Genomic DNA, 27929 nt, shown 5'->3' on the forward strand with positions numbered 1-27929 from the left:
AGACCCCACCGAACTCAAGAACTACCGCCCCATCTCGCTCCTCCCGTTTCCAGCCAAAGTCATCGAGAAGACAGTCAACAAGCAGCTGGCCGCCTTCCTCGAGACAAATGGATCCCTCGACCCCTCACAGTCAGGCTTCAGGGCCAACCACAGCACTGAGACCGCCCTCATCGCTGCCACCGATGACATCCGTGCCCTGCTTGACAACGGAGAAACAGCGGCCCTCATCCTCCTAGACCTCTCCGCGGCATTCGACACTGTCTGCCACCGCACCCTAGTGCAACGCCTCAGGAACGTCGGAATCCAGGAGAAGGCACTGGAATGGATCATCTCCTTCCTCGCTGGAAGAACACAGAGAGTCCGCCTACCCCCGTTCAGGTCAGAGGCCACCGAAGTCATCTGCGGCGTTCCTCAAGGCTCCTCGCTCAGCCCCACCCTCTTCAATGTCTCCATGAGCCCCCTTGCGGCAATCGCACGCCAACACATCCTCAACATCATCTCCTACGCCGACGACACACAGCTGATCCTCTCCCTGACCAACGACCCCGCCACCGCCAGAGCCGACCTACACGAAGGGATGAAACACGTAGCCGAATGGATGATGACTAGCCGCCTGAAACTGAACTCAGACAAGACGGAAGTTCTCATCCTGGGCTCCTTGCCCTCCGCCTGGGACGACTCCTGGTGGCCACCCGCCCTGGGCTCCGCACCCAAACCAACAGACCACGCACGCAACCTGGGCTTCATCCTGGACTCCTCCCTCTCCATGACCAGACAAGTCAACGCCGTCTCCTCGTCTTGTTTCAACATCCTGCGCATGCTACGTAAGATCTTCCGGTGGATCCCCACCGAGACCAGGAAGACGGTCACCCAGGCCCTCGTCACCAGCCGTCTGGACTACGGCAACGCCCTCTATGCCGGAACCACCGCCAAGCTCCAGAAGAGACTCCAGCGAATCCAGAACGCCTCAGCAAGACTCATCCTCGACATCCCCAGACAAAGCCACATCTCCAGACACCTGAGAGACCTGCACTGGCTCCCGGTCAACAAGAGAATCACCTTCCGCCTCCTCACCCACACACACAAAGCCCTGCACAACCAAGGCCCGAGCTACCTCAACATCCGCCTCAACTTCTACGCTCCCACACGCCACCTTCGATCGACCAGCCACGCCCTCGCCACCGTCCCCCGCATCCGAAGATCCACAACAGGAGGAAGATCCTTCTCCCACCTGGCCGCCAAGACTTGGAACTCCCTCCCGACCCACCTCCGCCTGACCCAAGACCACCTCGCCTTCAGGAAGCAGCTCAAGACCTGGCTGTTCGAGCAGTAGCGGACCCCCCCTCCCCAAGCGCCTTGAGACCCTCCGGGTGAGTAGTGCGCTATACAAATGCTATGATTGATTGATTGATTGATTGAATAGGTCTCGCCTTTGGGACCTTATAAGTGCTTAGCTATGCAGCATATCATTCTGGGTGGTGTGCCGCCAAGGATTGAATAGCTGCACAATTACTATTTTTGCCATTCACAAAGCCAGTTCGGAGAGTAGGATTTTCCTTGCAACACCCTTCAAGAAGCACATCTTTGTGGAAAGGGAACAATATGTTTGATAGATTTTGTAGAACATGGCCCAGAATTTGGTTTTCTAGACCTTCTGGGACTAAGGACTTAGTCAATGTGCTGTTCTGAGTTAAAGAACGGCTTGGACTGTAACCACCCCACAACCGACTAAGCAATATTTGAGAAATCACAGGGATATAAAGTGGAACCCAAGAATGCTACAGAAACATTTTAAAGATTTGTTTTCAAAATAATAATCCTATCCGAGTGCACAGGATAGGACTGCAATGTGAACAGAATTTTGGCATATTGGCAGTATATTTAATATACTTATATACTTATATTTAATAGCATTCCCACTTTCATGTCCTTTCATACTAAGCCAAACTTAGTTTCAAGGGAAGGCGTAATTGGAGCTTCAGATGGTTCACACACACACACCTTTTTGAACTGTGTAAGTCTTTATTCAGTCCAGTAGTGAGGCCTGCTATTCGCGTCTGCTATACTCGTCTGCTATTCTCGTCTGCGCTCACAGCTGAGCTTATAAACTCAGGAGTTGAAGTCTGTCATTCTTCAGAAAGGATGGGTGATGCGTTTCAGCAGGGCCTGTCTCGTTTGTGTTGCTTGGTACAGAGTCCCCACTCTAACCCTTTCGACTTTGTGATAAGATTGTTTAACATTATTTAGTAATAAACAATTAACAGAAAAAAGCTTAGTACTTTTAATTATTTTCATTCGGCCAGACTGTTTCACATTTGTAAAAAAAAAAAAAAAATTCTTATTCACTTTCCACTGAACTTTGTTCAAAATGTAATCATTTATAACAAAATAGCAAGCTTTGATTAATTACTGTGAATATATCCGAGCAGGTTTGATCATCACGTTTCAAAAAAAAAGTGACGTAAGACAAACGCGCATTTCTTATTAATCTCCCATTTTAAATGATTGCCAAGGGGGATACCTAGAGGAGAACAAAGCACAATTAACAGAACAGGGGGAGCTGTGGGATGAAGTGCACTGCTTTCGTGGCGCACAAACAAGCTAAAAACTATCAACTGCTTAGGAGTTTCTCTTGCCAGGACAAAACTATAGAAACACACCAATCTGGAAAAGGTAAATACCCTTAGGGAATGGAATAGTTAGTAACCTGTGAAATCTAAACAGAAACAAGATTGCTATTCACAGGAAGAGAGGGTAGTATCCGTTTTGCTGGCTGTCACAAGTGGCGGGGCACAAGGGTGGGAGCACTGGGAGGGGAGGACATTTACAGATGGAACACTGGTCCAACCAGCACTGCATCACAACTCCACCCACCAAAGCAACTGCTGCAGACTGGATGCCCTGTAGGAGTGAAGTATTTTATTTCCAGTTTAATTAGCTCGGGATACAAATAAATCGTGGTGATTAAATTGGAATAATAGAATCAGAAGTTTTCAAAAACAAAGGGAGGGTGATCAGGTATAATTAATGATATATGTAAAACAGGAAAAAAAAGCCAAACATTAGAACTAAGGAGTGTGGGCAATAATTAAAATGGAGAAAGAGGGTTCCGAAGCGCTCTCACCCGTAAAATAAATAATTACATACATACATAAATATGTGTCTCAGGCATAATTTGACTGAATGTAAAGTTTGTACCTAATAAAACACTGCCATCTGTTTTGCTGGCTGTCAGGAGTGGTGGGGCACAAGGGTGGCAGCACTGGGAGGGGAAATACATTTACAGAAGGGACACTGGTCCAACCAGCATCGCATCGGAACTCCGCCCACCAAAGCAACTGCTGGAAACTGGATGCCCTATAGGAGTGATATATTTTATTTTCAGTTTAATTAGCTTGGGATACAAATATCTCGCTTGGGCAACAAAGGCCACGAGTAGTTGGAAGGTGAATCCGAATCTGACTCCATTGCTTTCAGTTAAATAAACAGAGCGGGCCGCAGACACTCGAGCAGCACTTTGTTGTGTTCAAAGCGAGTAAAGTCTAAGGGCCAGATGTAGGTAATTTCGATTTACCGACTCTTAAATACCAACCTATACCGAATCGGTATTTAAGAGTCGGTAAATTTGAAGGAGGCAGATGTAGGTCAAAAATTACCGATTCTGTAAGAGTCGGTATTTACCGATTCTGTAAATACAGAATCTGTATTTCACATTGATTCCTATGGGCCTTGAAGCCCATAGGAATCAATGGGAAATACAGAATCGGTAAATACCGAATCCTGCAAGGGTGCAGGGGGTGTCACTTTGACACCCTCTAGCACCCCAACTACAGGCTTGTGTGCCATGTGGCACACATACATGCCCTAAGGACATGTCTGTGTGTCACATTGCACAGGTATGCATGCACAGATGTGCATGCACACCTGAATTCGGTATTTTACCACCCAATAGGATTGGGTGGTAAAATACCGACTCTTAAGGGCCTGTGGCACTCTCAGGAGTGTCATCTACATATGGATTTAAAGAATCGGTATGTTTACCGATTCGGTAAAATACCGAAGTGGTAAATTTACCGAATCTGTAAATATACCGATTCTGTAAATTCCGACCCACCTACATCTCAAAAGCCAAATACCGGTCGGTAACGGCCGTAATCGGCCGTTACCGACCGGTATTTGGCTACCTACATCTGACCCTAAGTGTGATGTGAACTGAAGGCATTGAGCAGGCACGGTTGGATCGCCCTCCCATGGGAAGGAGGGGAAGGCAGTAAATGCTTGCTCTCTTCAGGCGTCCCGGCATGTAGATAGCTTGGCTGTAAACATTAAGCCAGAAGGGGGAAGGTGAAAGAGGCGCGGTCCCGGCGAGCGTTCACACCCACATACCTGTTTATGCCTGGAACCCTGAACTGGGAGGCAGCTACGTTATGTGTGGTTTTCCTAAACTTTAGTTGTGAACTTATTTAGTTTTATTTTATTTAGATTTTTATGTAGTGTGAAAATGACCAAATTGTATCAGGGCGCTGTCCAGAGCGACAGTTATCAGTTACAACATAGCAGAATAGTTAGAAAGTTTTCCTTTTCCATTAAGCAAAAAAACTGCAAATTGACTTTCCAGCGGATGAGAGTACTGTTTGATTTTATACCTTGTAGCACCATTCACATTTAAAATGAAAGAGTTCTGCTTTTGTTTCAAGCGTTCTGTTATACGCACAAAGAGAGGGGGAGAGAAAGAGCGAGAGAGGGGGAGAGAGAGAGCGAGAGAGAGAAAGAGAGAGCGGGAGAGACAGAGAGAAAGAGAGAGGGAAAGTGAGAGGAGAGAGCGAGAGAGAGAGAGAGAGAGCCCGGGATTGCTGCGTGCATGCATGCGCAGTCTGCTCTTTTTGGAAGCACTGCACTCATGCTTGTAGCGCGCCCCTGCTCGCTCCTGCAAGCTGGATGCCACCACAAGCACAAGGTTGTGCTTCCAAAATGAGCAGAGCGACGGCTAAAGGTCCTCCTAAGCAGCGCATGCACGCTGCGTAGGCGAGACCTAAAAAGGGCATGTTTGGGTTTGGAAATGCTCTTAATTGCAAAGTTGGATCTGGACATAGTTTTATTTTAAAGCCGGGCTGCACAGCAGGCCTGGCTTTAAAATGATGACAGATACCTCAGGAGTGCACACTTAAGTGCCTTAAGTCCACTGGGGTATCTAAACATACATGCCTTACCATATACTAGGGACTCACAGGTAGGTTGTCTTTTCCAATTAGAAATATACCAATTACCATATATATTTGGAGGACAGAGCACTGGCCCTTGACCTGGTTAGCAGAACCCAGTGCACCTTCAGGGAAAGTAACCACCAGTATTAATTAAAAAAATGGCAGTTGATCAGGGCAACAAGGATACACTTCCTGGAGCACATCTGTTGACACCCATTGTCTGTCCATCCCACTTGTGCAAGCCTCCTGTACACTGCTGAATGGTTGGGGAAAAAACACGGACTGAAACTAACACAGAATAAACATTGCTCTTGGAAATGTGTCTACTTTTCATTTCTGTCACTGCCTTGATAGTCCTGCGATGAGAGGAAGCATGGAAAGCGCCAGTTGCAGAAGGCAAGCCAGGGGTAGTTGTCTATGAATGAGTCAATATGGTCTACATGACAATCAACAATCACTTATTCAGTAGCATAAATAGCCATTCTCGTATTTGGATAAATATTCTACCTTTTCAATAAATAAAGTTCAAGCAAAGAACCTAACAACAGCAAATATAGGTTTAGAAGTGAATCAAATTGCATCCCTTACTCAGAATATATATCTCGGACTTTGGCCATCATTCAGTCACTTCATTTTGTGCCCATAAATCATTGGCCATCTTGGATTCAGTTATGATTCTGTCGTTGAAATCTGTAGGTAGGCCTTACCAATCACAGACTTTGTACATATGTGTGCATGAAAATTCCTCAGATTTATCACACATATTCTTAGAGATGAGTGAGAAGGTGGCCAAGGCCAACTAGAGACAAAATGATGTAGAGCTGAAACTGTGATGCATGAAATAGCAATTCAATAGAGCAATGTGCTGCCCTTTTCTGGGCTTGCATCATGGCAACCCATCTAATACACAGCTTTAGAAGGGATGTTGTTCAGCCTTTGATCCTTTTAGGCTTTATCAGCTGCTGTTTTCTCTAGAGGAACATTAATGGTGGAGAGGATTCAAAACGTGGTTGAGTGTTGTCATTTTCATTTATTAACTTGTGGGGGAAAAATAGAGGGGAAAAAACACATTTTGTACGGTAAGGTATTATCCTACTACTTCACCATAACTTGTCCCTTAAGCGGCCATCAAACACAATATATTTCGCAGGCACCACTGATATCTGTGCCACATTCCTCCCTTAAACTCAGGGTCCCTTGGCAACAATGTTTTAGCCGTACCTTTCCACAATTTGATAATTTACTGAAGTAAGCAGCTCCTAGATATAACTCAGACACAGGTGCACATGCATACATCTCTCCGAAGCAATCTTCATTCATTACTGCCTGCAACCCATCTGACTGCAGTGTCAGATTTAAAAAAAAACAATTGATGTGGAAGTCGCTTATGCTCCCATGTTCCCTGTAGCCATAGGACATCAAAGTGGTTGAAAGCCTCATTGATAAGAACCACAACATATGCTATAGATAACATGGGTATTTTTGTATTTTTGCTGATTTATATGTAATAGCTTCCTTTTCCACTTTTGATAGCATATGTTCTATCGCATGGGTGACTGCATAAAGCTGTAAAGAAATATTTCAAGCAATTTGTCAGGGCTTGCAGAAATTATGAACCACGTGACGTAAAAGAATCAAGTAGTAATATTTCTGCTTATGCTAGACATTTTGCTGCTGCACAATGATGCATTTGGTGGAAAGCGTTTAGGATCGTTTGTTTGCTCGTACATGGTCTGGTAGCATTGGAGCACTATTTGTTGCTGCTCACATGCAATGCTTCTGAGCATGGGTTAAGTAACGGGGGTGAAACCTATTCTCATGGCCTATTAGGCATTCAAGGGTGCTGTTTCTGTTCTCCACTAGATTTCATACTGATTCTTAAATGTTTCTGCCATATAGACTATGAATGGTTAAGACCAAAATATATGTGGGCTTAAAATATTTGCAGTGGTTCCTTGATCACGGACTTTCAGAAACCAGGGTAAAGCAGCATCATTGTGTGTGCTGCACAACAGCAGCGGCACCTTTAGAATTGAAGTTTAGGAAGGCATACACAGGGTCAATGATACAACTTATGGAGCCAGCTACAAAACTCAATCATAAAGTGGAAATAACTATAAATCGTGCCCTAAGGTAACTATAACCTGCCACCCCTCCATGCTCAGTTTTCTCATCAATATTTTCACTGCAAATGTTGCAGCGATGTTATCAATTATGTCATAGAAGATGTCATGACTGATATAACATGTAAAGTAATTAGCAGTGCATGTTGAGGGTGCGCGTTTAGTTATCTTAGGGAACGAGTTATAGTAACTTGAGATAACCATAACTGCTACATTTAAATGGTTTTGTGAGTATAAAATCTGAACCTAACTATAATGCCCCTGTAACTTTTGTTTTTTTCAGTGACTATCTAAGGTTTTTTAATACTATTTCATAACTATTACATCCAGGTAACCTCTCTATTGTTCAGTGAATTTCCTAGTTATTTGAAATGCTATGTCCTAACTATAACGTACCTTTCGTGAATTTCACAGATTTAAAAAAAATATGAATTGTACTATGATTTGATCCATAAGTTCAATATACTAATATACATTTTCACAAGTTTATAAATACATTTCAGCCACACATTCAATCTTTTTACAAATTTTAAATCTAAAATGTTTTAAATTAAATTAGGGAATCTTATGTAGTCTTTCTATAAATGCAATGCACCAAGTCTTTCTTCTTCTTAAATTCATTTTATAGATCCCCAGGTCTATTCTGAATCCTTGGACAAATCATAGGTTTGCTGGTTATATTGCACATATTCAATTCTAAAACAACAACACATTTCATACAAACATATGCTATTTCAATTTCCATAAGTGTATCACTGCCTGTGTGTGGGCGTCTGAGTGGCTATATGAGGTATTGTGTGGGTGTTTGAGTAGCTATAATGGTGTGAGTAGCTCTGTGCAAGTGGATGTGTGAGTGGCTGCGTGGGTGTGTGAGTGGTTTTGTGGGCCTGTGAGTGGGTGCATGAGTGACTGTATGGGTGTGAGTGGATGTGTGAGTGGTTGTGTCTGAGTGAGTGTGTGAGTGGCCTTGTGGGTCTGTGAGTGAGTGTGTGTGTGTGGGTGTATAGGCACATGAGTGGATGTGTGATTGGTTGTGTGAGTAGGTGTGTAAGGGGCTGTGCTAGTCTGTGAGTGGGTGTGTGACTGATTGTTTTGGACTGTGAGTGGGTGTGTTAGTGGATGTATGGGTGTGTGAGTGGTTGTGTTGGTGTGTAAGTTGAGGTGCGAGTATGTGAGTGAGTGTGTGAGTAGGTATGTGGATTTGTCAGTGGGTGTGGGTGTTTTTTTAATTGGGGTCTGGATCCAAGAATCCACCCAAATGTGCCCAAATCCATGGGGATTCAAGTGGAACCAGGTGGATTTGTGGATCCTCACTCGCTCAAAATAATTTTTGGAGAACATTTCTTTCCCATGAGGGGTACCCTACAGACTCCTCCATCAATCCCATTAGGTTTAGGGTATCTCTACACTGACCCCTTCTATCAGTGTTACATTTCATTTCCTCCCCTAGGAGCCATGTCCTGCTGCACAATATGACAGCTGCAACTTTCCTCTCTGGTTGCGGTCAGCCAATCATGGCATTGCTTTTGGTGCGTGGATACATGGATCCGCCACGGTGGATCTGCGGTGGATCCATGAAGGTACACAAATCTACTTGCTCAAATAACTCCAAAACTATAGAACACCAAAATACAAAAAGCACTCTGTCTGGACCAAGATCTAGCTTTCTCCCAAATTTGGTGTAATTCCGTTCAGCGTTTTGGACTGTAGTCGTGACTAAAGTCCCTATGGGAAATAGCATGCGTAAAATGCGTTTTAGGACTCCCCCCTTTTTCTTGGCTTCTGCTTGATGGATCACCCTGAAACTTTCCACATCTCAGCTGAAGTGACTGATACACTAGAGAGCAAGAAAGAGAGGGAGAGAGGGAGAGAGAAGAGCGAGGGAGAGAGAGAGAGAGAGAGAGAGACAGAGAGAGAGAGAGAAATGCAGATTTAAACATTTGGAGCAAAACATGCCTGTTTACAGTGAAAGACAACTGCGCAAATGAATGCGTGTGGCATGGTCCGGTGCCTGTTTTATTTTTTGCGTCGCCTCCTGGCACATTCAACTGCTTTGGTATTGGGGCCCAAAGTAAGCCAGGACAAAAAGAGCTGGCTCCTCTTGCTACATATATATATATATATATATAGTGCCATTGTATTTCTTTGTAAAATATTTTGTTTTGCATTTACGATATGAGAGCTTTTTTTAAGATCCACTTTAGGTGCGTGCAGCAAAGCTCCAGGGGGCTAGAGCCCTGCGAGCTGTTCAGGAAATCACATATAATAGATGCATTCAGAATTAATGTAAAATGAATACATTCCTATGCTAAGTAGTTATCCTGAAACTCTGGCATGTGTCTGACCTTCTTGGAGCTTTGTTGAACACCCATTCTTTAGCTGGTGTAAAGGTCTCATATGGATTAACCAGCAATGATGTTGTCCAGTAACCCATCAATTCTTTTAATCTGTCCTTGTAATTTTCAGCCTCTGGTTTTACATTTGCTTTTTTCTGCAGCTAATGGTCAGTGGAATCAGTGGGGTCACTGGAGTGGATGTTCCAAGTCCTGTGATGGAGGATGGGAAAGGAGAACGCGAAGTTGCCAAGGTGCTACTGCAACGGAGCATCTGTGTGAAGGGACTGCTGAGGAGGTCAGGAGATGTAGTGAGCAGAGATGCCCAGGTGAGAGAGAATGGTGATATACACCCTTAACTCTTTCTAAGTAAGCTTTTCAGCCTTTTTCTCGACATGTAATGCCACTTAATAATTCCAATCAAGATACTAGGAAGTCTTTCGAACAAGAAATGATCTCTGATTACGCAATACAACCTGCAATAATTCACAGTAATGGTCGCATGCTCATGTTAGTTTCTACATTTGTTCTACTAAAGCAAGGAACCTAGGAGTTTCTTATATGCTTTGAAGATACCATGCATTCAAACTAAGATCAAGAGCCTTTTTTCAGGTTGTAAACATTTTTCAAACTTGATAAAAGCATTTTTGTCCATGTCAATATGTGCCCCCCGCTTGGGCATCACTGCAGTTTTTCTTTGCATTGCAAAATATTGATCAATTTGTACATGCTAATTGTGGATCAGTCAGGCAATCATAAAACAGATTTTCTTTATAACTTGGAGGCAAATACCTGTAGCCCGAACCTGGCAGTTAAGGTGCATGGTACTGTCTCATGGAGAGCGTTTCCTCATTTAGAGTTGGTTCGCACCTGCACTAGGAACAGCACATATGTTGTGACATGACACATTGTCCCTCTTTGCATCCTCTTCACAGACTTAAGTGTGTTCCCCAGCACAGAGTGGGACAGAGAGCCAATGCATCTATACGTGCATTGTAATCAACATACCAAAACAGTAATGTTGCTTCTTGTGAATAGGATAATTGGAAAACGCGCTCCTCCTTATGATACCAGTTCACAGCATACCATCTCCTCCATTGCTCCCTCTCCCTGTTTGTTGCTGAATGAAATTCTATTTTTACATGCCTATCTTTTTTTTTAACTCTTATGACGCAAATCCATGCTAACTGACTCTAACTCTGAACCACACATGGCTCACTCTGAGAACAGAGTCCATTTCAATTTCAGAAGCATGACTAATTTTCTAAATGTCCTTTTCTTTTTTTATATGAATCTTTTTCCAAAGAGAATCATTCGTAAAAAGAAACACTGGATTCGACGCGTATGAGACTTAAACCCGTGACTTGTGTAATTCACACTTTTTGGGAATGGAAATCTGTGAAAAATGTACTTTTCCAGTCCTGTACCTCAAAGGATGACTTTTCTCGAGATCATGTTATAGCAAGTGCACATTCTCGCTTTAACCCTCCTATAGCTAAATGATTTTAAAGCAAAAGGGGCCAGAATTGTGGTATTAACAAGATTATTTATAGGATTTTACACACTCACTGTAAATTTGTAACACTTGCAGTCACATATTAATACTTTTTTAAATTTTTGTCAGCAATAATCAGGTCCGTGGAGAATCAACTCTTTCTGTTTACAGAATGTCAATCACAAATAGTTGCGTCCTACCTCCGTGTAGGATCATTTAACTTGTCTGACATCCTGCTTTGACTTTGAAACACTACGCACACTGTCTTTTCTTGACACACGACTGAAACATATAACAATGTATGGGTAATTTTCTCAAATATTCTCCTCCTAACACGTCATTTGATGGAATTTTATACCGTGGGCTTGAATTGCCAAAAGAGCATTGCGGTCACCATCTTGGTTCCTCTGCTCCATTATGAAAACATCAGTTTTATCCGTTCTATTGCAGCATGGGTGTTGGCCTTATATTTTCCATTCAATTTTCAATTCAGCCTCCGCTAGCCTTCCTTTCTCCCAACAGAGGTAGCATGTGAACAATGTACTGTTACCGAGGCCTCTGCATTTAACCCAATACAGGCACAGTGTGAGGTACTATTAAAGTCGACTTACTTCTTCCCTGTGCTCCTTTGTTGTCCACCTCATGAAATTAAGTACAAGGCAGCGTTAAGACACTTGAAGTAAATTAACGCTGCCTTGTACATAAGCCCCCTTTCACGCCACGTTTAGCGTAAAAGGGGCATGCAGCGGGTGTTGTGGTGGGCGTTCCACCACGACACCCATTGTATTTGACGCTGCCCCCTATGTACAAGGGTGGCGTACATAGGAGGCAGCGCCAAATTTAAGACCGGGAAAACCCTGGTCTTAAGTTGGTGAAACGAGGAGAAATGCATTTTTTCTTTTTCCATGTGTGCTGCCTTGTGCAGCACACATGACACTCTTGCACTCTGTTGCAAGAGTGGCTGCGTTGGCGCTACAACTTAGCGCCATCGCAGGGGGAAACACAAGGCTGCACCACATTCTTGTAAATATGGTGCATCCTTGCGTTTCCAAAGTGGCGGACCGTGTTGTTAAGCCCAGGAGGCTAACGACATGCTCCGCCACTTTGCCGTACATATGGCCCAAAATGTGCCGCAACAACCATATGAAGAGACCCACAGTTGCTGGTGCAATGCAGCCTACTAGAACGGAGCTTGCAACAAGACAATATCACAGAGTTAAATTGTAGATCATCTTGTGGGAGATGTAGCTAGTGTGATCTCTGGGCATGGCTTCTGACAACGAGCCTGGAGGCATCAGTTAGCTCTCCTCACCCATGCGAGGTGTAGCCAGAGATTTCCCCCTGCCATGTGGTGACTGCGCAGGTTTGCCACAGCACGGACGTGTATAATGGAGTGGCAGGGTTACTGTTTTATTTGTCTTAGCTAACTGGCCTTTGTGGTTCAGCGTAACAATCACTGAAACAAAGTCTCTGACTACTCAAATTATAAAAGTTACCTCACAACAAATTAATAGATCACTCCCACCACACATTTTAGTATCAAGCAAGGCAAATTCTTGTGCAGTGTGCTGTCTATTGAAAGTGCAGCAGACTAAAGTGAGAATCTTTTTAACTAGAAGGCAGATGCCGCCGTAAAGTGGCAATAAAAACACTGATGCATGTATTTGAGGCTGGGTGGCAGGTGCAATAGCTTTAAAAAAGAAGTGCATATTCATTCTAAGTTACAGCATTCCCTGTCCTTTTCGTGCAATCATCTAGTACAAATGTGGGGTTTGTTTGAGGAATGTAGGCCAACATGTGTAAACAGGCATGAGCCTGCCACACAACTGACATATTGTATGCAGGTGTCGAAAGACACATGGCCCGTTGCTAATAAGGGTGCCTTCCAACTTGAGTGCTCAAATGTGACAAGGACTCGCACCCATCCAGTGAGGACCGGTGCAGGTCTTTAGCTGCGTAGCAGAGCTGGAAATGAGTGGGCGCCCATTACCTGCATGCAATATAGGACCAAACCTGGAGATGCGAAAGGCAAGTCATGTCATCACCCACAAAGAAAAGCAGACGTGAGACAGTGGAGAGCGGCAGTGTCACAGCTCATCGATAGACAATCGACAGAAGTTGACACACATATTGATTGCAGCATTAACAGCTATTAAGCACTTTCACGCTTGACAATGGGCATTCATCAGCATTACCAAGTTCGTGAATGAGAGGTCAAAGAATTGTCCGAGAAAATATCGGGCTGTTATCAGCAGCCTTGATGGCAATGAGCATGAAAGCAAAACTGCTTGTGTAACAGTGTGCCCTCAGCTCCAGCCAGGCAAATAAACGCATACATCTGAGACCGTGGCAGAGAAACCTGAAACCACAATACGCCTGCACCAAACGAAGCAACTAAAGAATATTGACTGCACCAACAAGAAGGAGCCGTTTATGCACTACATAATGGTTCATCCTCATGCCATGAATTGATTTTTTTTAAACTCTCTCATTTGAGTGCGTGTTTGGTGGATGCATAAAAATAGAACAAGGAGCAGTTTGACAGTTTTGTTACTGAGGACTTTGAAGGCTTAAAAAAGACTCTTCAGGGTAAAGATTTTTCACCAGTAGGCCTTATTGAATACAGATACTGTTACCAATTAAGGTAGAAATGCTACCTCGAGTAGGGCTAGAAATAGTAGTTTCTGTGGTGTAGGAATGATGGATTCGGTTTAATTAAGCACATGAAGTATGTGTGTCCTGACTTTATTACTTAATGATGCAGAATTAGGAAGGGCAGTAGAACCTTTTTGGGAGAAATTGGCTAGTGGTTAGGCCATCTGCCTTGGAGCCTGGGAACGTCGCCTCAACTTCACTTAATCCAAGAAAGGTGGTGTTCCCTAGCAAATGAATTAATGCCCCTGCCCCTCGGTTTCCTTTTCTGAAAATAAAGGGGTCGGTGTAAAAGAAGGTATCACCTACTACTAAACCCTATAAATAAACAAACTGCAATGTATTTTCCCAACACTGCATGAATTGTTTCCTTTGAAGGCAACTGCTCTTCTTTCCCTAATTAGGGGGCCGATTAGGATGGCGGTGAATCCGCATCCTCCGGGCCGGCGGAAGCCACCGCCGGCCTGGAGCATGCGGATTCACCGCCTTGGACTGCGAAAACACCACCAGCCACATTAGGATGGCGGTGGGATCAGCGGCGGATGGCAAGTCCGTCCGCCTCTGATCCGCGGTGTGTGTACCCAAATATGGTGGCGGTGTCTGCAAGACACCGCCAGCCATATTATGATGCAGGCGGAAACATGCTTTTCTACGGCGGCTTTTCCGCTGTGGAAAAACATGTGGTCTTTTGTGTTTGGGGGCCCGTTGCAAGCCCCCAAGGTGTTGGGGGGTGGGGTGTGCACTTGGGGGGTACCGATGGTACCCCCCTGCTTTGGCATGCACAAGGTGGCAGGCACCACGCAGGGCTTGCCAAGTTGTGCATGCCAAAGTTAAACATGCATATTTTACATTGCGGCGGGTGCTGCTCAAAGCAGCACCCGCCACAATGTAAAATATACAGGATGTGACCGCCAGGGTGGCGGTCACATCCTAATTACTACAAAGGGACCGCCGCTGCCCCTGCGGTCGGTCCCTCCACCTCAGGGGTGGCGGACGGACGCAAGTCCGTCCGCCATCCTAATTGACCACTAAGTTGGGGCTGTTTTTAAAACATGTAATGATCTTTATGCATATTATGCTGAGACGGAAGAAAAGTAGACACACTAGTCAGAGAAAGTACATTTTGATATATTTTGAGAGTATAAACAATAGACTGTGGCTCACTTTCAGTACTTTCAGGTTCTATCATAGGGTGGTTCCATATTGTCTGGTTATGTAGCCTCAAATAGGTTTAATGAACTAAATATCTATTATTATTAGACATTACTTTTCTATGTCCTGGCTTTCCCTTATGTACTCAAAATGATCACTGTTGCCAATGGTCCATAGGGGATCTTTATGAACAACCTGTGCACAGAGAAAGAGGGAAGATGAGTTACTTTAACATCTGAAGTGCCTTCTCCGAGCCCTCGGTGTCATCTAATGGCACCATTCTATTCCCATTCTCACATCGGAACAGAAAACTGCTGCAAACAGTACCAAATAGTTTACAATAGTGGAATAGCAAATACAACATATTATCACCGATTTTGCTGGCTCTTTGAATGGTAGGTTTTCTGCTTCTGATACTCCATTTGCAGTACCATTTTATCCAAATGCGACTCATACTTACTCTCCTTACTGATGATTTACTTCCTGTGTGCTTTCATTACATCATCTAAAGGTTTCTCCCTACAGAGCTGATAGTTTTAATATATTTCCCCACTCAAGATGTTCTATATTTTTTAGTGGTGTAGCTGAGGGGGCCCGGGTAAGAAAATAAAACCATTCCCTGCAATCACCTGGTATGGTCGCAAAAAGCAGCCAAATTGACAGGGCCACTGCATTTTCTTAAACAAACAAAAAATAAGAAAGAATCTTTTATTTTTGGAAGTCGTCCCGTCTTTTTCAAGGAGAAAGGGCAGCATTTAAAAAACAAATGCCTATATTAACAAGCAATCTTAGACATGGTAGCTTGCTGACCCCAGCAGGCCACCATCCCTTTAAGGGTTTGAATTCCTAGTGGTTTGCAAATTACTAACTACCTCATTATTCGTCACCAGGTAGGTCAATTGCTGACCCACCAGGAATTGCTCAATTGCATTTAACACTTTAGTCAATATGGAAATGCGTTTTTCAAAAAAGCATTTAGGTAATAATCGCAATTTAGAAATTATAATTTCTTATGTTAGTACACCTGGCCCTTAATGTTACTAAGTCACATGTGACAAGCACCCACACTGTGTAAGGCAATGGCTGTCCTATGAGAAAAATAGAGTACAGATTAAAAACTTCAATTATGTAACTCGGGTTTGGGACCAACTAAAAAATAGTCCAACCACTCTTTTTCATATTTATTAAAAGATCAGTTGAATGGTGAAGTTAGATTTATTTTTTTAATGTAGAAAAAGTAACTTCAGGAAGCAATATTTTGCCTGCCTGAGGCTCCTGGAGGCTAATCCGCATTATTCCTCCATCAAATGTCAATCAAGTGCTTGTCCTTAATGAGGTGTAAAAGCTGTTCCCAGAGCTGCTACAATGCCTGGGAGTGGACAGGTGTTTTCTTCCCATGGCAGGAAGACCAGTTGGGGTAGGCCCAGGATATATACTAAGTACAAAAGGTCCTGCCCTGTTACAAGTAAATATCAGGTGACACATGGAAAACCCCCACCATTGTCCTCATAGCCAAGATGGCAGAAAAAACAGTGCAAGAAAAACTACCACAAAACTTGTTTTGGGTGACCACTGAGGAAGGGACTGGTCATTACCCGGGCCACACTTCTGAGTAGGCACACAAGCTCTGTGGAAGGGGAGAAGGGTTTCCTCATCTTCGATTCTGGGAATACTCTGTACTGCATGACTAGTATTGGTTGGGTTGCCCCTAGGAATCTTTACTACATTGGTTAGAGCAGAGTCAGGAGTCATCCCCACATACTAACCTGTGCCACACATAAATGTGGCCCCCAAAGACAACTCCTCAGAACATTTTCTAACCCTATGTAAGAACAGAAGAAGGACTGTAGCTGCTCTTTGAGACCTGTGAGGGGACCTGAAGGCATGGAGCTGCTCCCACTTGACCTCAAGTCAAAGATGTAGATTTGAAGGGACATTTGGCTGACCTCCTATGTGCCTGCCGGTGGCTATTTTCCAGAAATGTCCAGCTAACTAGTGAAAACTGAATCTGGAATGGACCCAATGGTGGCATCTGCCTTACACCTTGAGAGTCTCTGAGTGTTTTCCCCAATGGGGGCTTTAGAAGTAGTTGTGCACCAGAAGAGAGTTTGGAAGTTTTTAAAACGTTACCTCAAGAGCTCCAACTCTTAACGCTGGAAAAAGTATCTGACCAGCAGTTCCACAGCATTAGATTGGATTTCAGATTCATCCTCAAAATTCCCAGATTTCAGAAAAAACAAATGAGTCTTATTCTTTGTTTAGACTTCGAAAACACTAATCCAGATATCCTTAAAGTTCCAGAGTGACTGCAGGACTAACCTTCTCCAGGTATTCAGCCTTCGGTTCTTCTATGGTGCTTACGGTTTCAGAGAAGACCGATACAGGGACGACTTTAGTTCTGAAAAATTGTAAAAGTTCTACTCTGCATTGACAATAGAATACATTTCATCACTTTTTCTCCAAAAATGTTACAATCCCTTTCTGAGTTGAAACTTAGAAACTCTTTCTGCCGCCAAGATTCTCACCACAACTACCTAGATCTCCCTGGTGTATCCAGACCGGGCTCCACCACGGTTGGCTTGAAATTGCACATTGTTTCCTGTGGACTGCGATCATTGACTTTTGTCCAAATTTAGCATATTCACTTCCACTAGATTTGTGCCCTTGAGTACTTTTCATGACAACTATTGACTGCCCATTACTCATGACGAGAACCTGCCCTCTAGGGTGGAAGGTAACCAATTGCTCCCAGAGTCTTCAGACATCTTAACATCTTTAAGCAGGACTACTGCTGGGTTTGCCAACAAAGTGGGTAATGAGGTGTTCCACTCTTACCTGCAAACATTTCAAATTGTATGTTTTCAAGAAACTTGGGACACAGGTTTAAAAATGTATTTTGATGGTTATTCCTCTTTCTCTGTTCCTGCTATATTATCAAACCATGGGGGCCAGAGGTGGTCTTCTCGTTTTGATTGCTTTGCATTTAGTCTTTAGAGCCTAGGAGATTAATACCAATTCACCCCATTTGGTTGCTGGTTCACTTACTTTTCCTAATTTTTTAAGTTTATTTACAGTTTATTTTTATAGTGCTTTTCCCCAGACAGGATCACCAGATCAAGCATAGGTTCTCAGAGATTTTCTTGATAGATTGCCAATTTCTAGTACCACTAATATCTTTGTTATTTTAGTTGGTAATTTTAATTCACACCCCTATTTTTGGGGGTATTTTTCTTTGCACTGTCGCGTGGACATTGCCTCATCTGAGGCTTTGCATTTTATTCATACATCTCAGGGGGAATGTATGTATTTGATTATTTGTGATTTAAAATTATCTCCAAACTGCACTGCGATCTCATTTGGACAGAATGATCCCACTTTTGTTGGTAGAGGATGATCCAATGTGATTGAATATCTTTTTATTTCTTCACTAATTGTCCATTTTCCTTTATATTTTGAGGCTGTCTGGGTCCCATTGAACTATCATAACCCTTTAACAGAGTATTTTATTTGGGGCGTAAAAAACATTTGCCCAGTACAATTCACTTGTGTTCTAGGGCACACACACATTGTTGGAGTCACTGAAGGCTATCCCCAAAGATCACACATGGGTCGCTAATTGTTGTGCCTCTTATAAGAGAATTCTGAAGAATCATAAAAAAGTTTCTACATTAGGAAGCATGGGATCAATTGTTGTGTGCCAGCAAATTTAGGGATTGGTCAAATTTTGGGAAATTATCAATCATCCTTTATTTAAGCCCTCCATGGAGCCTGCATTACTCTCTACACATTTTTCTAAACCTTTGATTCAGCCATTTTAAAGCAATGTATGACGTGCCTATCTCTGTTTCTGGTTCATCTCTGTCTCCAGCGAATGAGTATGTATTAATTTTACTTATGAAGAGGTTTATGATGCTATCCAAGAGATTTTTTCGAATAAGGGCCTGATGGGTTACCTCTGGATGTTTTTAAGTTCAATTTAGCACTTAGGGTCCCACTTATTACTTTATATATCATACTGTTGTTAAGCAGTCTTTGCCAAAGACTTGGTCTGCCTCTGTGCCTGTGACTTTAAGAAGGAGAATCGTGCTGATCCCAGTCGTTATTGCCCTATTTCTTTCATTAGTTATGGGACTAAAGGTTTTGGGCATTTATTGATAAAGTTAAATCATATTTGATGTTCAATACTGCTTTCGGCTTGTCCATGGGACGGTTGATCAATGTCTTAGCCTGTATCTTATTATCAACAAAAATACAGTTGCCAAGCAAGGTGCAATACATTTGGCTTTTATGGATTTTAGGTCTGCCATTGACAGGGTCAATGGGGTAAATTATGGGGTATTATGCTGGATCTTGGTGTGGATATCAAAGTAGTCACTCTGCTGCGTAAGCGCCATTTGAACTTTTCTGCTTCATTATGGGTTTAATGGGGAATGTACTTAACACTTTAAATTCAATTGGCAGATCCGCCAGTGCTATATGTTTGTGCTGCTTCTATTTACTCTATATATAAATCATCCGGAGAAGGTTCATGTCAAGGGTAGGATTGATATGCCTCCTGTTTGTCATTGCTGGATTCCTGTATCCCTTTATGCTGAAGACAATGTCTTTATTTCGAGGACTGCATTTGGGTTGGAGCACTTGCGTAATGCTTTTGTGCACTTTATGGGCAGCCTTGACCTGAGCACTAATTTTGCTAAGTTTCATGGTCATTGGTCCTAAGTTTACTAAAACCAGAACATTTCAGGCTAGAGGTAATAACATCCACCATGTCACCACCTTTCCCTACTTAGGAGTTCTGCTCAATTCATCAAGGACCTGGTCCCCTTGGTTGCTGCAAGATATAATATGTTTGCTAGTAGTATTGCTTCTGTCTTTAATTTTTCTATCAGGTTGGGGTATAAATCTATTAATGTCATGCTGGAGATTTACAAAGTGAAATGTGTTTCTATCATTGTCAATGGAAGCGATATTTGGAGCTTTGCGAGCCTCTCAGCATTAAATGTTAAAGAGGACAAATTCCTAAATCGGCCTTTATGTCTCTCTCAAAGCTCCTCAGCCTATATTATCCATGAGAAACATGTTATTGGGTTTTAGACCGATAGTCTGCAGATGCAATGTTTGTTACCATGGCTTCCTATTTGGTTGAGACCTGAAAAAAAAAACAATCGCCATACTTTAAAGGATTTTTTGGCCCTTGATCGAGCGTCAAGTATAGCTTGGCTAAATTATGATAAAGTGTGTTTTAGAAAAATGGGATAACTTGACATTTTTAACAATTCAGATTCAGTAGTGGGTGGTGATGTTACATGGACTAAGGCAGCATTTAAAACTTGGGAAGTAATGGAGAGATAACAACTTGAAATTGCAAAACCCTCCATTATAACATATGTACCATTACAATTTTTACAATGGAGCCATATCTAACCTTGAGATGTCAAACCATCATCGATTTATTTTGTCCAAATTTAGACTTAATTTATCCCATCACCTGTTGGCTATTCCATGGGGAAACTTGTTTAATCCCGCATTTGGTCCATGTAGATGTGATCATGGTTCCACCCAGGACACTTTGCACTTTATCATGCTTCGTCCATTTCACAAAAAGTTTTTAAGCCTTTTATTTTCCCCGGGCTGGCTGTAAAGCATTTTAAACAAGTTCGAACTGCTTTGTTTTATTTACAGCTTTTGCCTGATTTGCACCTCTGTTTTTATCTGGCTTGTTTTTTATCAGGAGCAGTCCGACAAAAAAAACATTTACTGTGTGATTGATTCATTTTATTTTTATTGTTGTCTTTTATGGCTTTACTTTGTACAAACTGAAAAAGATCATGATTCGGATGATGATGACTTATATATTGTGCTCTATTTTTCTTGTTACTTTTTACACTTACATCTTTAAAATGCATACCTCTGGTTCCCCTTATAGTATGTTTGTTATTTTCCTGACATTTTTCTTATTATATTTTATCTCATTTTATAAATTGAATTGGGATTTTTATTGTCTTGTATCTTTGACTTTTTTACTGTTCTTGTCTTCTAAATGCTTTGCACATTTTCTCTAAATTAAGCATCTCTAATCTGTGCTCTCGCTTCCAGGGATTGAGGTCAAGTGTATATTACTGATACCTTTGACTGGTCCTACCAGGTTAGTGTCGATACTATTTGTGTAGGATGTGAGAATTTGGGTTACTGGTTGACTGCGGTGTGAGCCCTGTAAAGCAACACCCACAATTTTTGTCAGAGTACTTCACAAGCAAATCACAAATTTACCTGTGCTCTACCCCCTGGTAGCTTGGCACAGAGCTTTCAGGCTTAACTTAGAGGCAATGTGTAGGATATTTGTTGCAACACTTCAATCAGTAACAGAAAAAACATAACACAAAAGGAAAACGCACCAAGTTAGAAAAAAAGAGCAAGATTTACTAAATAAAACAAGAACAGAACAACAAAAATTCAATTAGTAGAACCAGATTCATAAATTTTGAAAATTGTAGTAAAAAAGTGCAAAAAAGAAAAAAGCTCCAACTCAGGACACCCAGGTCGACTGTGATGGAGCGTAGGTTGAATACATTCATTAGATTAGGCCTGCTGAAGTTTCCCTTCTCAAGTCCAGGCCAAAAGTCCCATTTGAATTGGAGAGGGCTGCAAGGAGATGGCAGAGCTTCCTGGGAGGCTGTCAGCATAGCCTAAAGAGCTAGCCGGCATCACGGGCTAGCCTTGCTGGAGCTTCGTGCTGGCGGTCCCTGCAAGCCATCGATGCTGGAGCATGAAGAGACAGGCTGCTGTAGCTTTGAGTTGGATCATGGACGAGCATTAAGGCCTCAGTATGAACAGACTCATACTTGAAGAGCCTAAAAGCTTGATTTCAGCTCACTGAGCCACACCAAGGGTCCAGGACTTGAGGGGAAACACCTGGAGGTCATAAACTTCCTCCAGCTGGGTCCAGGGGCTGGGGCAGGGTGTTGGCAGAGCCTTTTATGTCCCTGAGGCTCAGACCAGGAGGCCAGTAGCTAGTCCTTGGAGTCACTCTGTGAACCCTAGGTTCAAGCTGAAGTTGCAGGTCCAGTTCTTCTTCCCAGGGTAGAGAGCAGCAGGCAGCAGGTCAGCACAGGAGGACAGCAGTGTACTGTAGAGGTAGTGTCTAATGTTCAATATTTATACCTAAAATCCTTTCTCAGGAAGCTGGTAGATGGTTCTAGAAATTTCCTTTGAAGTCCCAAGACACCTTGCCCTCCTGTCGTGGCTCCAGACTAACTACAGGGGGTCTGCATCCCTTTGTGTGGAGGCAGGCCACAGCCTATTCAATTGTAAGTTGGGCTAGACTAGCCCCCCCCTTCCTTCCTGCCAGTGATGGCCCATCCAGTCACCTGAGCTTACCACTGTGTGTGGCTTACATAAAGTCCAACTGTCAACTACACCCTGTCATGTGACCCAGAGACAGGCTTCAGGCACCAAGTGGCTAAGGCAAGAAAATGGCACCTTTCGAAAAGGGACATTTTCAAAATTGTATTTTAGAAATTTGACTATACCATGAATTAGGATTTTAGATTACAATTCAAGAGACACCAAACACAGAGGGGTTACCTGTTCCCATTTGGAAATGCTACTTATAAAATGAAATAAGGTTTTTTAATGTTATGCTATGGGAGAAATAGGCCTTGCAGTAGTGAAAATAGATGTAAGAGATTCTCACTACCAGGACATGTAAAATGTAAAAGTGCATGACTTCCTTTTTTATTGTATTGCACCCTGCCCTCTGATCTGTGTAGGGCCTACCCTAGGGCCTATGTATTAAAAAGGAAGGTTTGGGCCTTGCAAAAGGTTTATTTTGCAAGGTCGAAATGGCGGTTCAAAAACTGCACTCAGAGGCTGCAATGCCAGGCCTGAGACATGTTTAAAGGGCTCCTTAAGTGGGTTGCCCAGTCGATGCCCTGGTACCCACTAGTAGCGTTTAATTTACAGTCCATGGGCACTTGTAGTGCCACTTTACTGGGTACTTATAAGTAAATTAATATTGTCAATTGGGTATAAGCGATTGTTACCATTTTTTAAACAGAGCGCACAAGCACGTTAGCACTGGTTAGGAGTGGTAAAGTGTGCAGAGTCCTAGGGCCAGCAAAAATGAAGTTAACAATAAATGGAGATCTGAGTGCAAAGTGTTAGGGGGAAACCCCACGTTGGATTACAAGTCTAACAGAGAACTACCATCCATCCCAGTTAATATTTCCTTTTCTTACACTCTGTAAATGATTATAAAGTAAGTGACAATAAAAAGATCCTATATTTAAATTAATTTATGGAGTGCATGTGTCCTTTTTTATAATTGGAAAATATCACATATTTTTGAGAATGTAAAGAAGACCAGTACAATTTTTAAGAAAGGAACATTGATGTGCCATAGTAGTCTTCTTATCCCACTGTGAATGCTTTGTGTCAAAGCTGTGGACCGCAATAAATTCCTATGGCCTGTCTCAATGTTTTTAATTAGGCTGGAAGGCCGCACCCATTAGTCATTTAAATCTTTAAGTGGACCATTTTGGTTGGGGTGGAAGGTTGGTGCATTTCAACACTTTTTATTTACAGAGTCTCCTTAGGATGGAGACTTAGGGTCATTTGCGACAGCAAAAAAGGGTCCTGGCATGTACAAATTCTGTTTTGCAAGTCACTGACTCCCAAAATAGTGTTTGTGACTCTCGCTATTAGGAAGTGGCGTCCCTTCCTAATAGCAAGTGTCAATCCAATATACCATTGTTTTGCAACCACATTTGCGGTCGCAAAACACTCTCAGTTTACCACCTACTTCAAGTAGGTGTTAAACTATGCGCCTTTGTAAGTGTGTGTGAAAATATTTTATAAGAGCAGGCCATGGTCCCAGTGACCACTGCCTGCCCTTAAAAAATTAAACTGAGAAGTAAAATTTTTCTTTTTTAAATGCATCCCGTTTTCCTTTAAGGAAACGGGCTGCTTTAAACAAAAAAAACCAGCTTTATTTAAAAAGCAGTCCCGGACATGTTAGTCTGCTGACCCCAGCAATCCACCATCCCCGGGAGTGCTAGCCATTCTCAATGGGGTCACAAATTGCGAATACCTCATAATCATTAATGAAGCATGCAATTTGTGACTCTATTCAGAATCGCAGTGTCTGAGACAGTGCTGTACATTAAATTTTGCTAGTCACAAATTGCGAGTCGCAATTCGATGCGATTTGCGACTCCCAAAATTGAATGGTCTTACATCTGGCCCTTGGTGTTCCATATCTGCAGGGAAGGGAAGATATGAGTATTTCCAGTCTCAGTGAAGTAGATAGAGTATCTTTCCTAGTAGGAAAAGGAGACTTCTTTTGCAACGTATATAGTTATCCTGTGGTGGGCCAAAAATATATCAGAATGTCAACGAGAAAAAGATTGTGGCACTTAATGGTGAAATCAACTTAATTGTGGGCACCCTGTATGTGAAACTTAAGAAAAATTAAATGTCAAAGTGATGGGATGGCGCCACCCTGAAACAGTACATTAAACTTCACAGAATCCCAAGGAGTTTAAGATCATCCCAATTTAGGATGATCTGGACGACGACGTACTAAACCTGTGAGAAAAGGAACTGATATCAAGCTCTATGAAGCTGATGGATAACCTTAGTGGAGAATGCAGACAGGAAAGTTACTAAGCTCCAATAAGAGATTGCATAACTAGAGAGTGAAATTATGGCCTTAATCTTACCTGAAGCCACAAGTAAGAACTTTTAGATTTTGAAGAATGCACTATCTATACATCAGAATGACATTAAACAAAGAAAAGCCTATAAACTCAAAAGAGACAAGCTGGACTATAACAGTGGGAGAATCTTCACATTCTCAAAGAAATGTGACCATTTGGTTCACAATGATAATGATAAACAAGCATGAGAGACTACCTCCACTAGCTCTAGTTGCACTTCACTTAGTGTAGCACCTACCAGTGTCAATGAAAATGAGGGGGGAGAAGGAATGCCAGCAAGGCTGGTGCACCCTTTGGGGAACTCATCCTTCTTACAAGAAGTAAAACAGATTAAAAGAGGGACCCGAAAACTGATCAGGAGAATAGAGAATTTAAGAAATCTAGGCAGGGAAGAGAGGAGGCAGCTCAAGGAGAAAGACCGGGAATGAAAACCAGATCATGGGACAGGAGAACTTAGTAACAAGCACAGGAAGTAAGGTCAATGTTGTCAATGTACCCAACAAAACAGTAACAGATGACATGGTTTCTCTGCTGAAGAAGGGGATGTGGTTCTGTCCTGAAAGCAAGGGCAACGTTTGTAAAATAAAGGTAGGCCTGTTTAAATTGACTAGAAGATTGAAATTTAAGAAATGTTTACTTTGCACCCACAAGAAAATATATCAAACTTTTTGCCAGCAACTAGTGTGGTGTCAAGTTCATTGACAATACAGGACATGCATGACACAGTAACACTCCTATCCAATACAGATCTAGAGGAGGATCCCACCACAATAGCCAAGGTTCTCAAGGATCTAGATATTCAAGCAGATCTGACAGTCACAAGTGGTCTGTAAACTAAATCACGCTGGTCACCAAACCTAGCAAGTGGGAATAACAGAGATTTTCCATAAACTAGTGAACAGGGACCTGGATGACTGTGCAAACAGACAGAAACTTTCTCGTGAGAAATAGAGGGACAATGTGACCCTTAATGAACAACGTGTTCTTCAAGAGGACAAACATTTGACAATCAAAGAGGCAGACAAGGGTGCAAAATGGTAGTGATGAACACATGTGATGACGATCAAGAAATTTACTCACAACTGCATGATACACAATGTTCTGAAAGGGTTCCATATAACCCAATGTTTTGTCTTACCACTACTGTCAATAAGATGCTGAAAATATGGCATGACAAATGTTTACTGTATATGGATGAATCCTAAAGTTGATCTTCCCAGGTACATCTGCTTTTACACACTTCCAAAGATTCACAAAGGCCTCCTTTTTCTACCTGGGAGACCCGTTGTATCGGGCATTGGAGGTCCAGTGGAGAAATGATCGGAGTCTGTGGATGTATTCCTTTAACCGCTGGTTGTGAATTTACCTTCCTACATTAGAGACACTAGACATATACTGAATTTACTGAGTGTCATCTCCTGTCTATAAGGAATGACAATGGTGAGGGTAGATGTGGTGGGACTATATAGCAGCATCCAAAATGAAATGGCCATCAAGGCATTACACCACTTTCTGGGCAGGAGATCAGAAAACTTGTGGGAACACACTGAGATCACAGAACTGATAGTGCAGAATAACTATTTCCTATTCAAAGAAGATTAGTACAGACAGACACAGGGTATAGCCATGGGTTCCAGATTCTCACCTAAGTATGCGAATCGCTTTATGGGATGGCTGGAGGAGGAGTGGACTTGGGGTCCTGGCTGAAGTAAATGGAAAGAGTCTTTATTATATGCGTGACCCTATATAGACAACTGTTTTATGATATGGACAGGCTCACCACACAAATTACAGAAAATCTGTGATTAACTTAACGGTAACAATGTCAACATCAGATTTACTACCCACTCCACTACTTCTAGGGTGGTGATTCTGAATATGGAACTCTATATCAAGGATAATATGTTACACACTAAAATGTTTCGTAAACCAACATCATGTAGCGCGGTCTTGCATGCAACGAGTGCCCAGTAACGACACCAGATCAAATCTATCCCTTATGGAGAGATGGTCAGAGCCAGACGAAAATGTAGTAAAGACTCTAACTGTCTAGACTGTATACATAATATGGAATCAAGATTCACACAGAGAGGTTACTGAGTGAAAGACATAACGAAGGCTAAAGAGACAGCCCTGAAGACAAAACGGACAAATACACTGAGACCCACCCCAACGAAGCAGGAATTGAGAACCCAGTTAAGAGGATTACTGATTACACACTTGTCAGACGTTTTACGTAGAAGTCTGAATAAACATTGGCACATCTTAAAGGCTGGCAAAACACTGGAAGGGTCGATCACCACAAGACCACACATTACTTTTTGCAAGGGCAAATCATTGTGTTCCATTCTACCCGGTTAGTGAACCACAGAGTCAGTGGCTGTCACAGTACCCTCATGGTTTCTTTAAATAGGGGCATTGTGGAATGTGTAAGTGGGCCTGGGACAAAACCAAGGAATGTGGTACTGATGCTAGCAATATGTATGTAATTTGCACTAATATCAACTGCAATATCAAATATGTTGTACACTTGCAAATGTCCCTTCTACAGTAGAGCCAGGACACTCCTCGAAGTATCAGTTGCGCTTTATAAATTCCATACATAGACATACGTGATTGTATGTAAATGCTACAAGATTCATGAAGGCAGTACAATCAGACCTCTCAAGGAATGAGTATGTGAACACATGAGGGCCCTTAGACAGGGCAACAACGGAAATCCGATTACGGCACAAACACACACACACATCTGTAATGCACAATGATCTACTAAAGGTTTTAAATTTTATGGAATTGAACATGTCATATGAGATCCTCGTGAGGGCAACAGAGAACTGAAACTCAGAACACATGAGGCTATGTGGATTAATGCGCCTTAGAGCAGTGGAGGAGGGACAAAACATTGACCATGACTTACAGTACTTCTTGGGTGATTGATCTCTCTCTTTTTGCAATAGATTACAATCTAATTTAACCAACTCTAAGTGACTTATATTCTCTTTCCATTTGAAAGCTTCTCAGGATTCATGTACATTACGGGATTCCTATCTACTATTCCATATGCATATTGTTGCCTTACTTATCCTGACATTTTAAGCCAATTAAATGGCCTGACTTAGGATTCTTGATCTGGTTCTGATCATACAGATACCAAATACTTTTTATAGAATTCCTATTCCAATTTTCCTCTGCGGAGTACGATATTTGCCGCCATTCCTACCATATTTCTTTACAACGATACGGCATACCTTCAC

At 42.4% G+C, this 27929-nt stretch overlaps 1 protein-coding gene across 2 annotated transcripts in view; it reads left to right on the forward strand.

The window, feature by feature from the left end:
* The window catches only part of ADGRB3 (adhesion G protein-coupled receptor B3), a 1104008-nt gene that overhangs the window by 149530 nt on the left and 926549 nt on the right, over positions 1–27929 (forward strand). For both annotated transcript variants that reach the window (XM_078648009.1, XM_078648010.1), the window contains exon 5: positions 9825–9989. In XM_078648009.1, coding sequence (XP_078504135.1) covers positions 9825–9989 — 165 coding nt within the window. The remainder of the gene's footprint in view (positions 1–9824; positions 9990–27929) is intronic.

Source organism: Lissotriton helveticus, chromosome 6, assembly GCF_964261635.1.
Source record: "Lissotriton helveticus chromosome 6, aLisHel1.1, whole genome shotgun sequence".
NCBI lineage: Eukaryota > Metazoa > Chordata > Amphibia > Caudata > Salamandridae > Lissotriton > Lissotriton helveticus.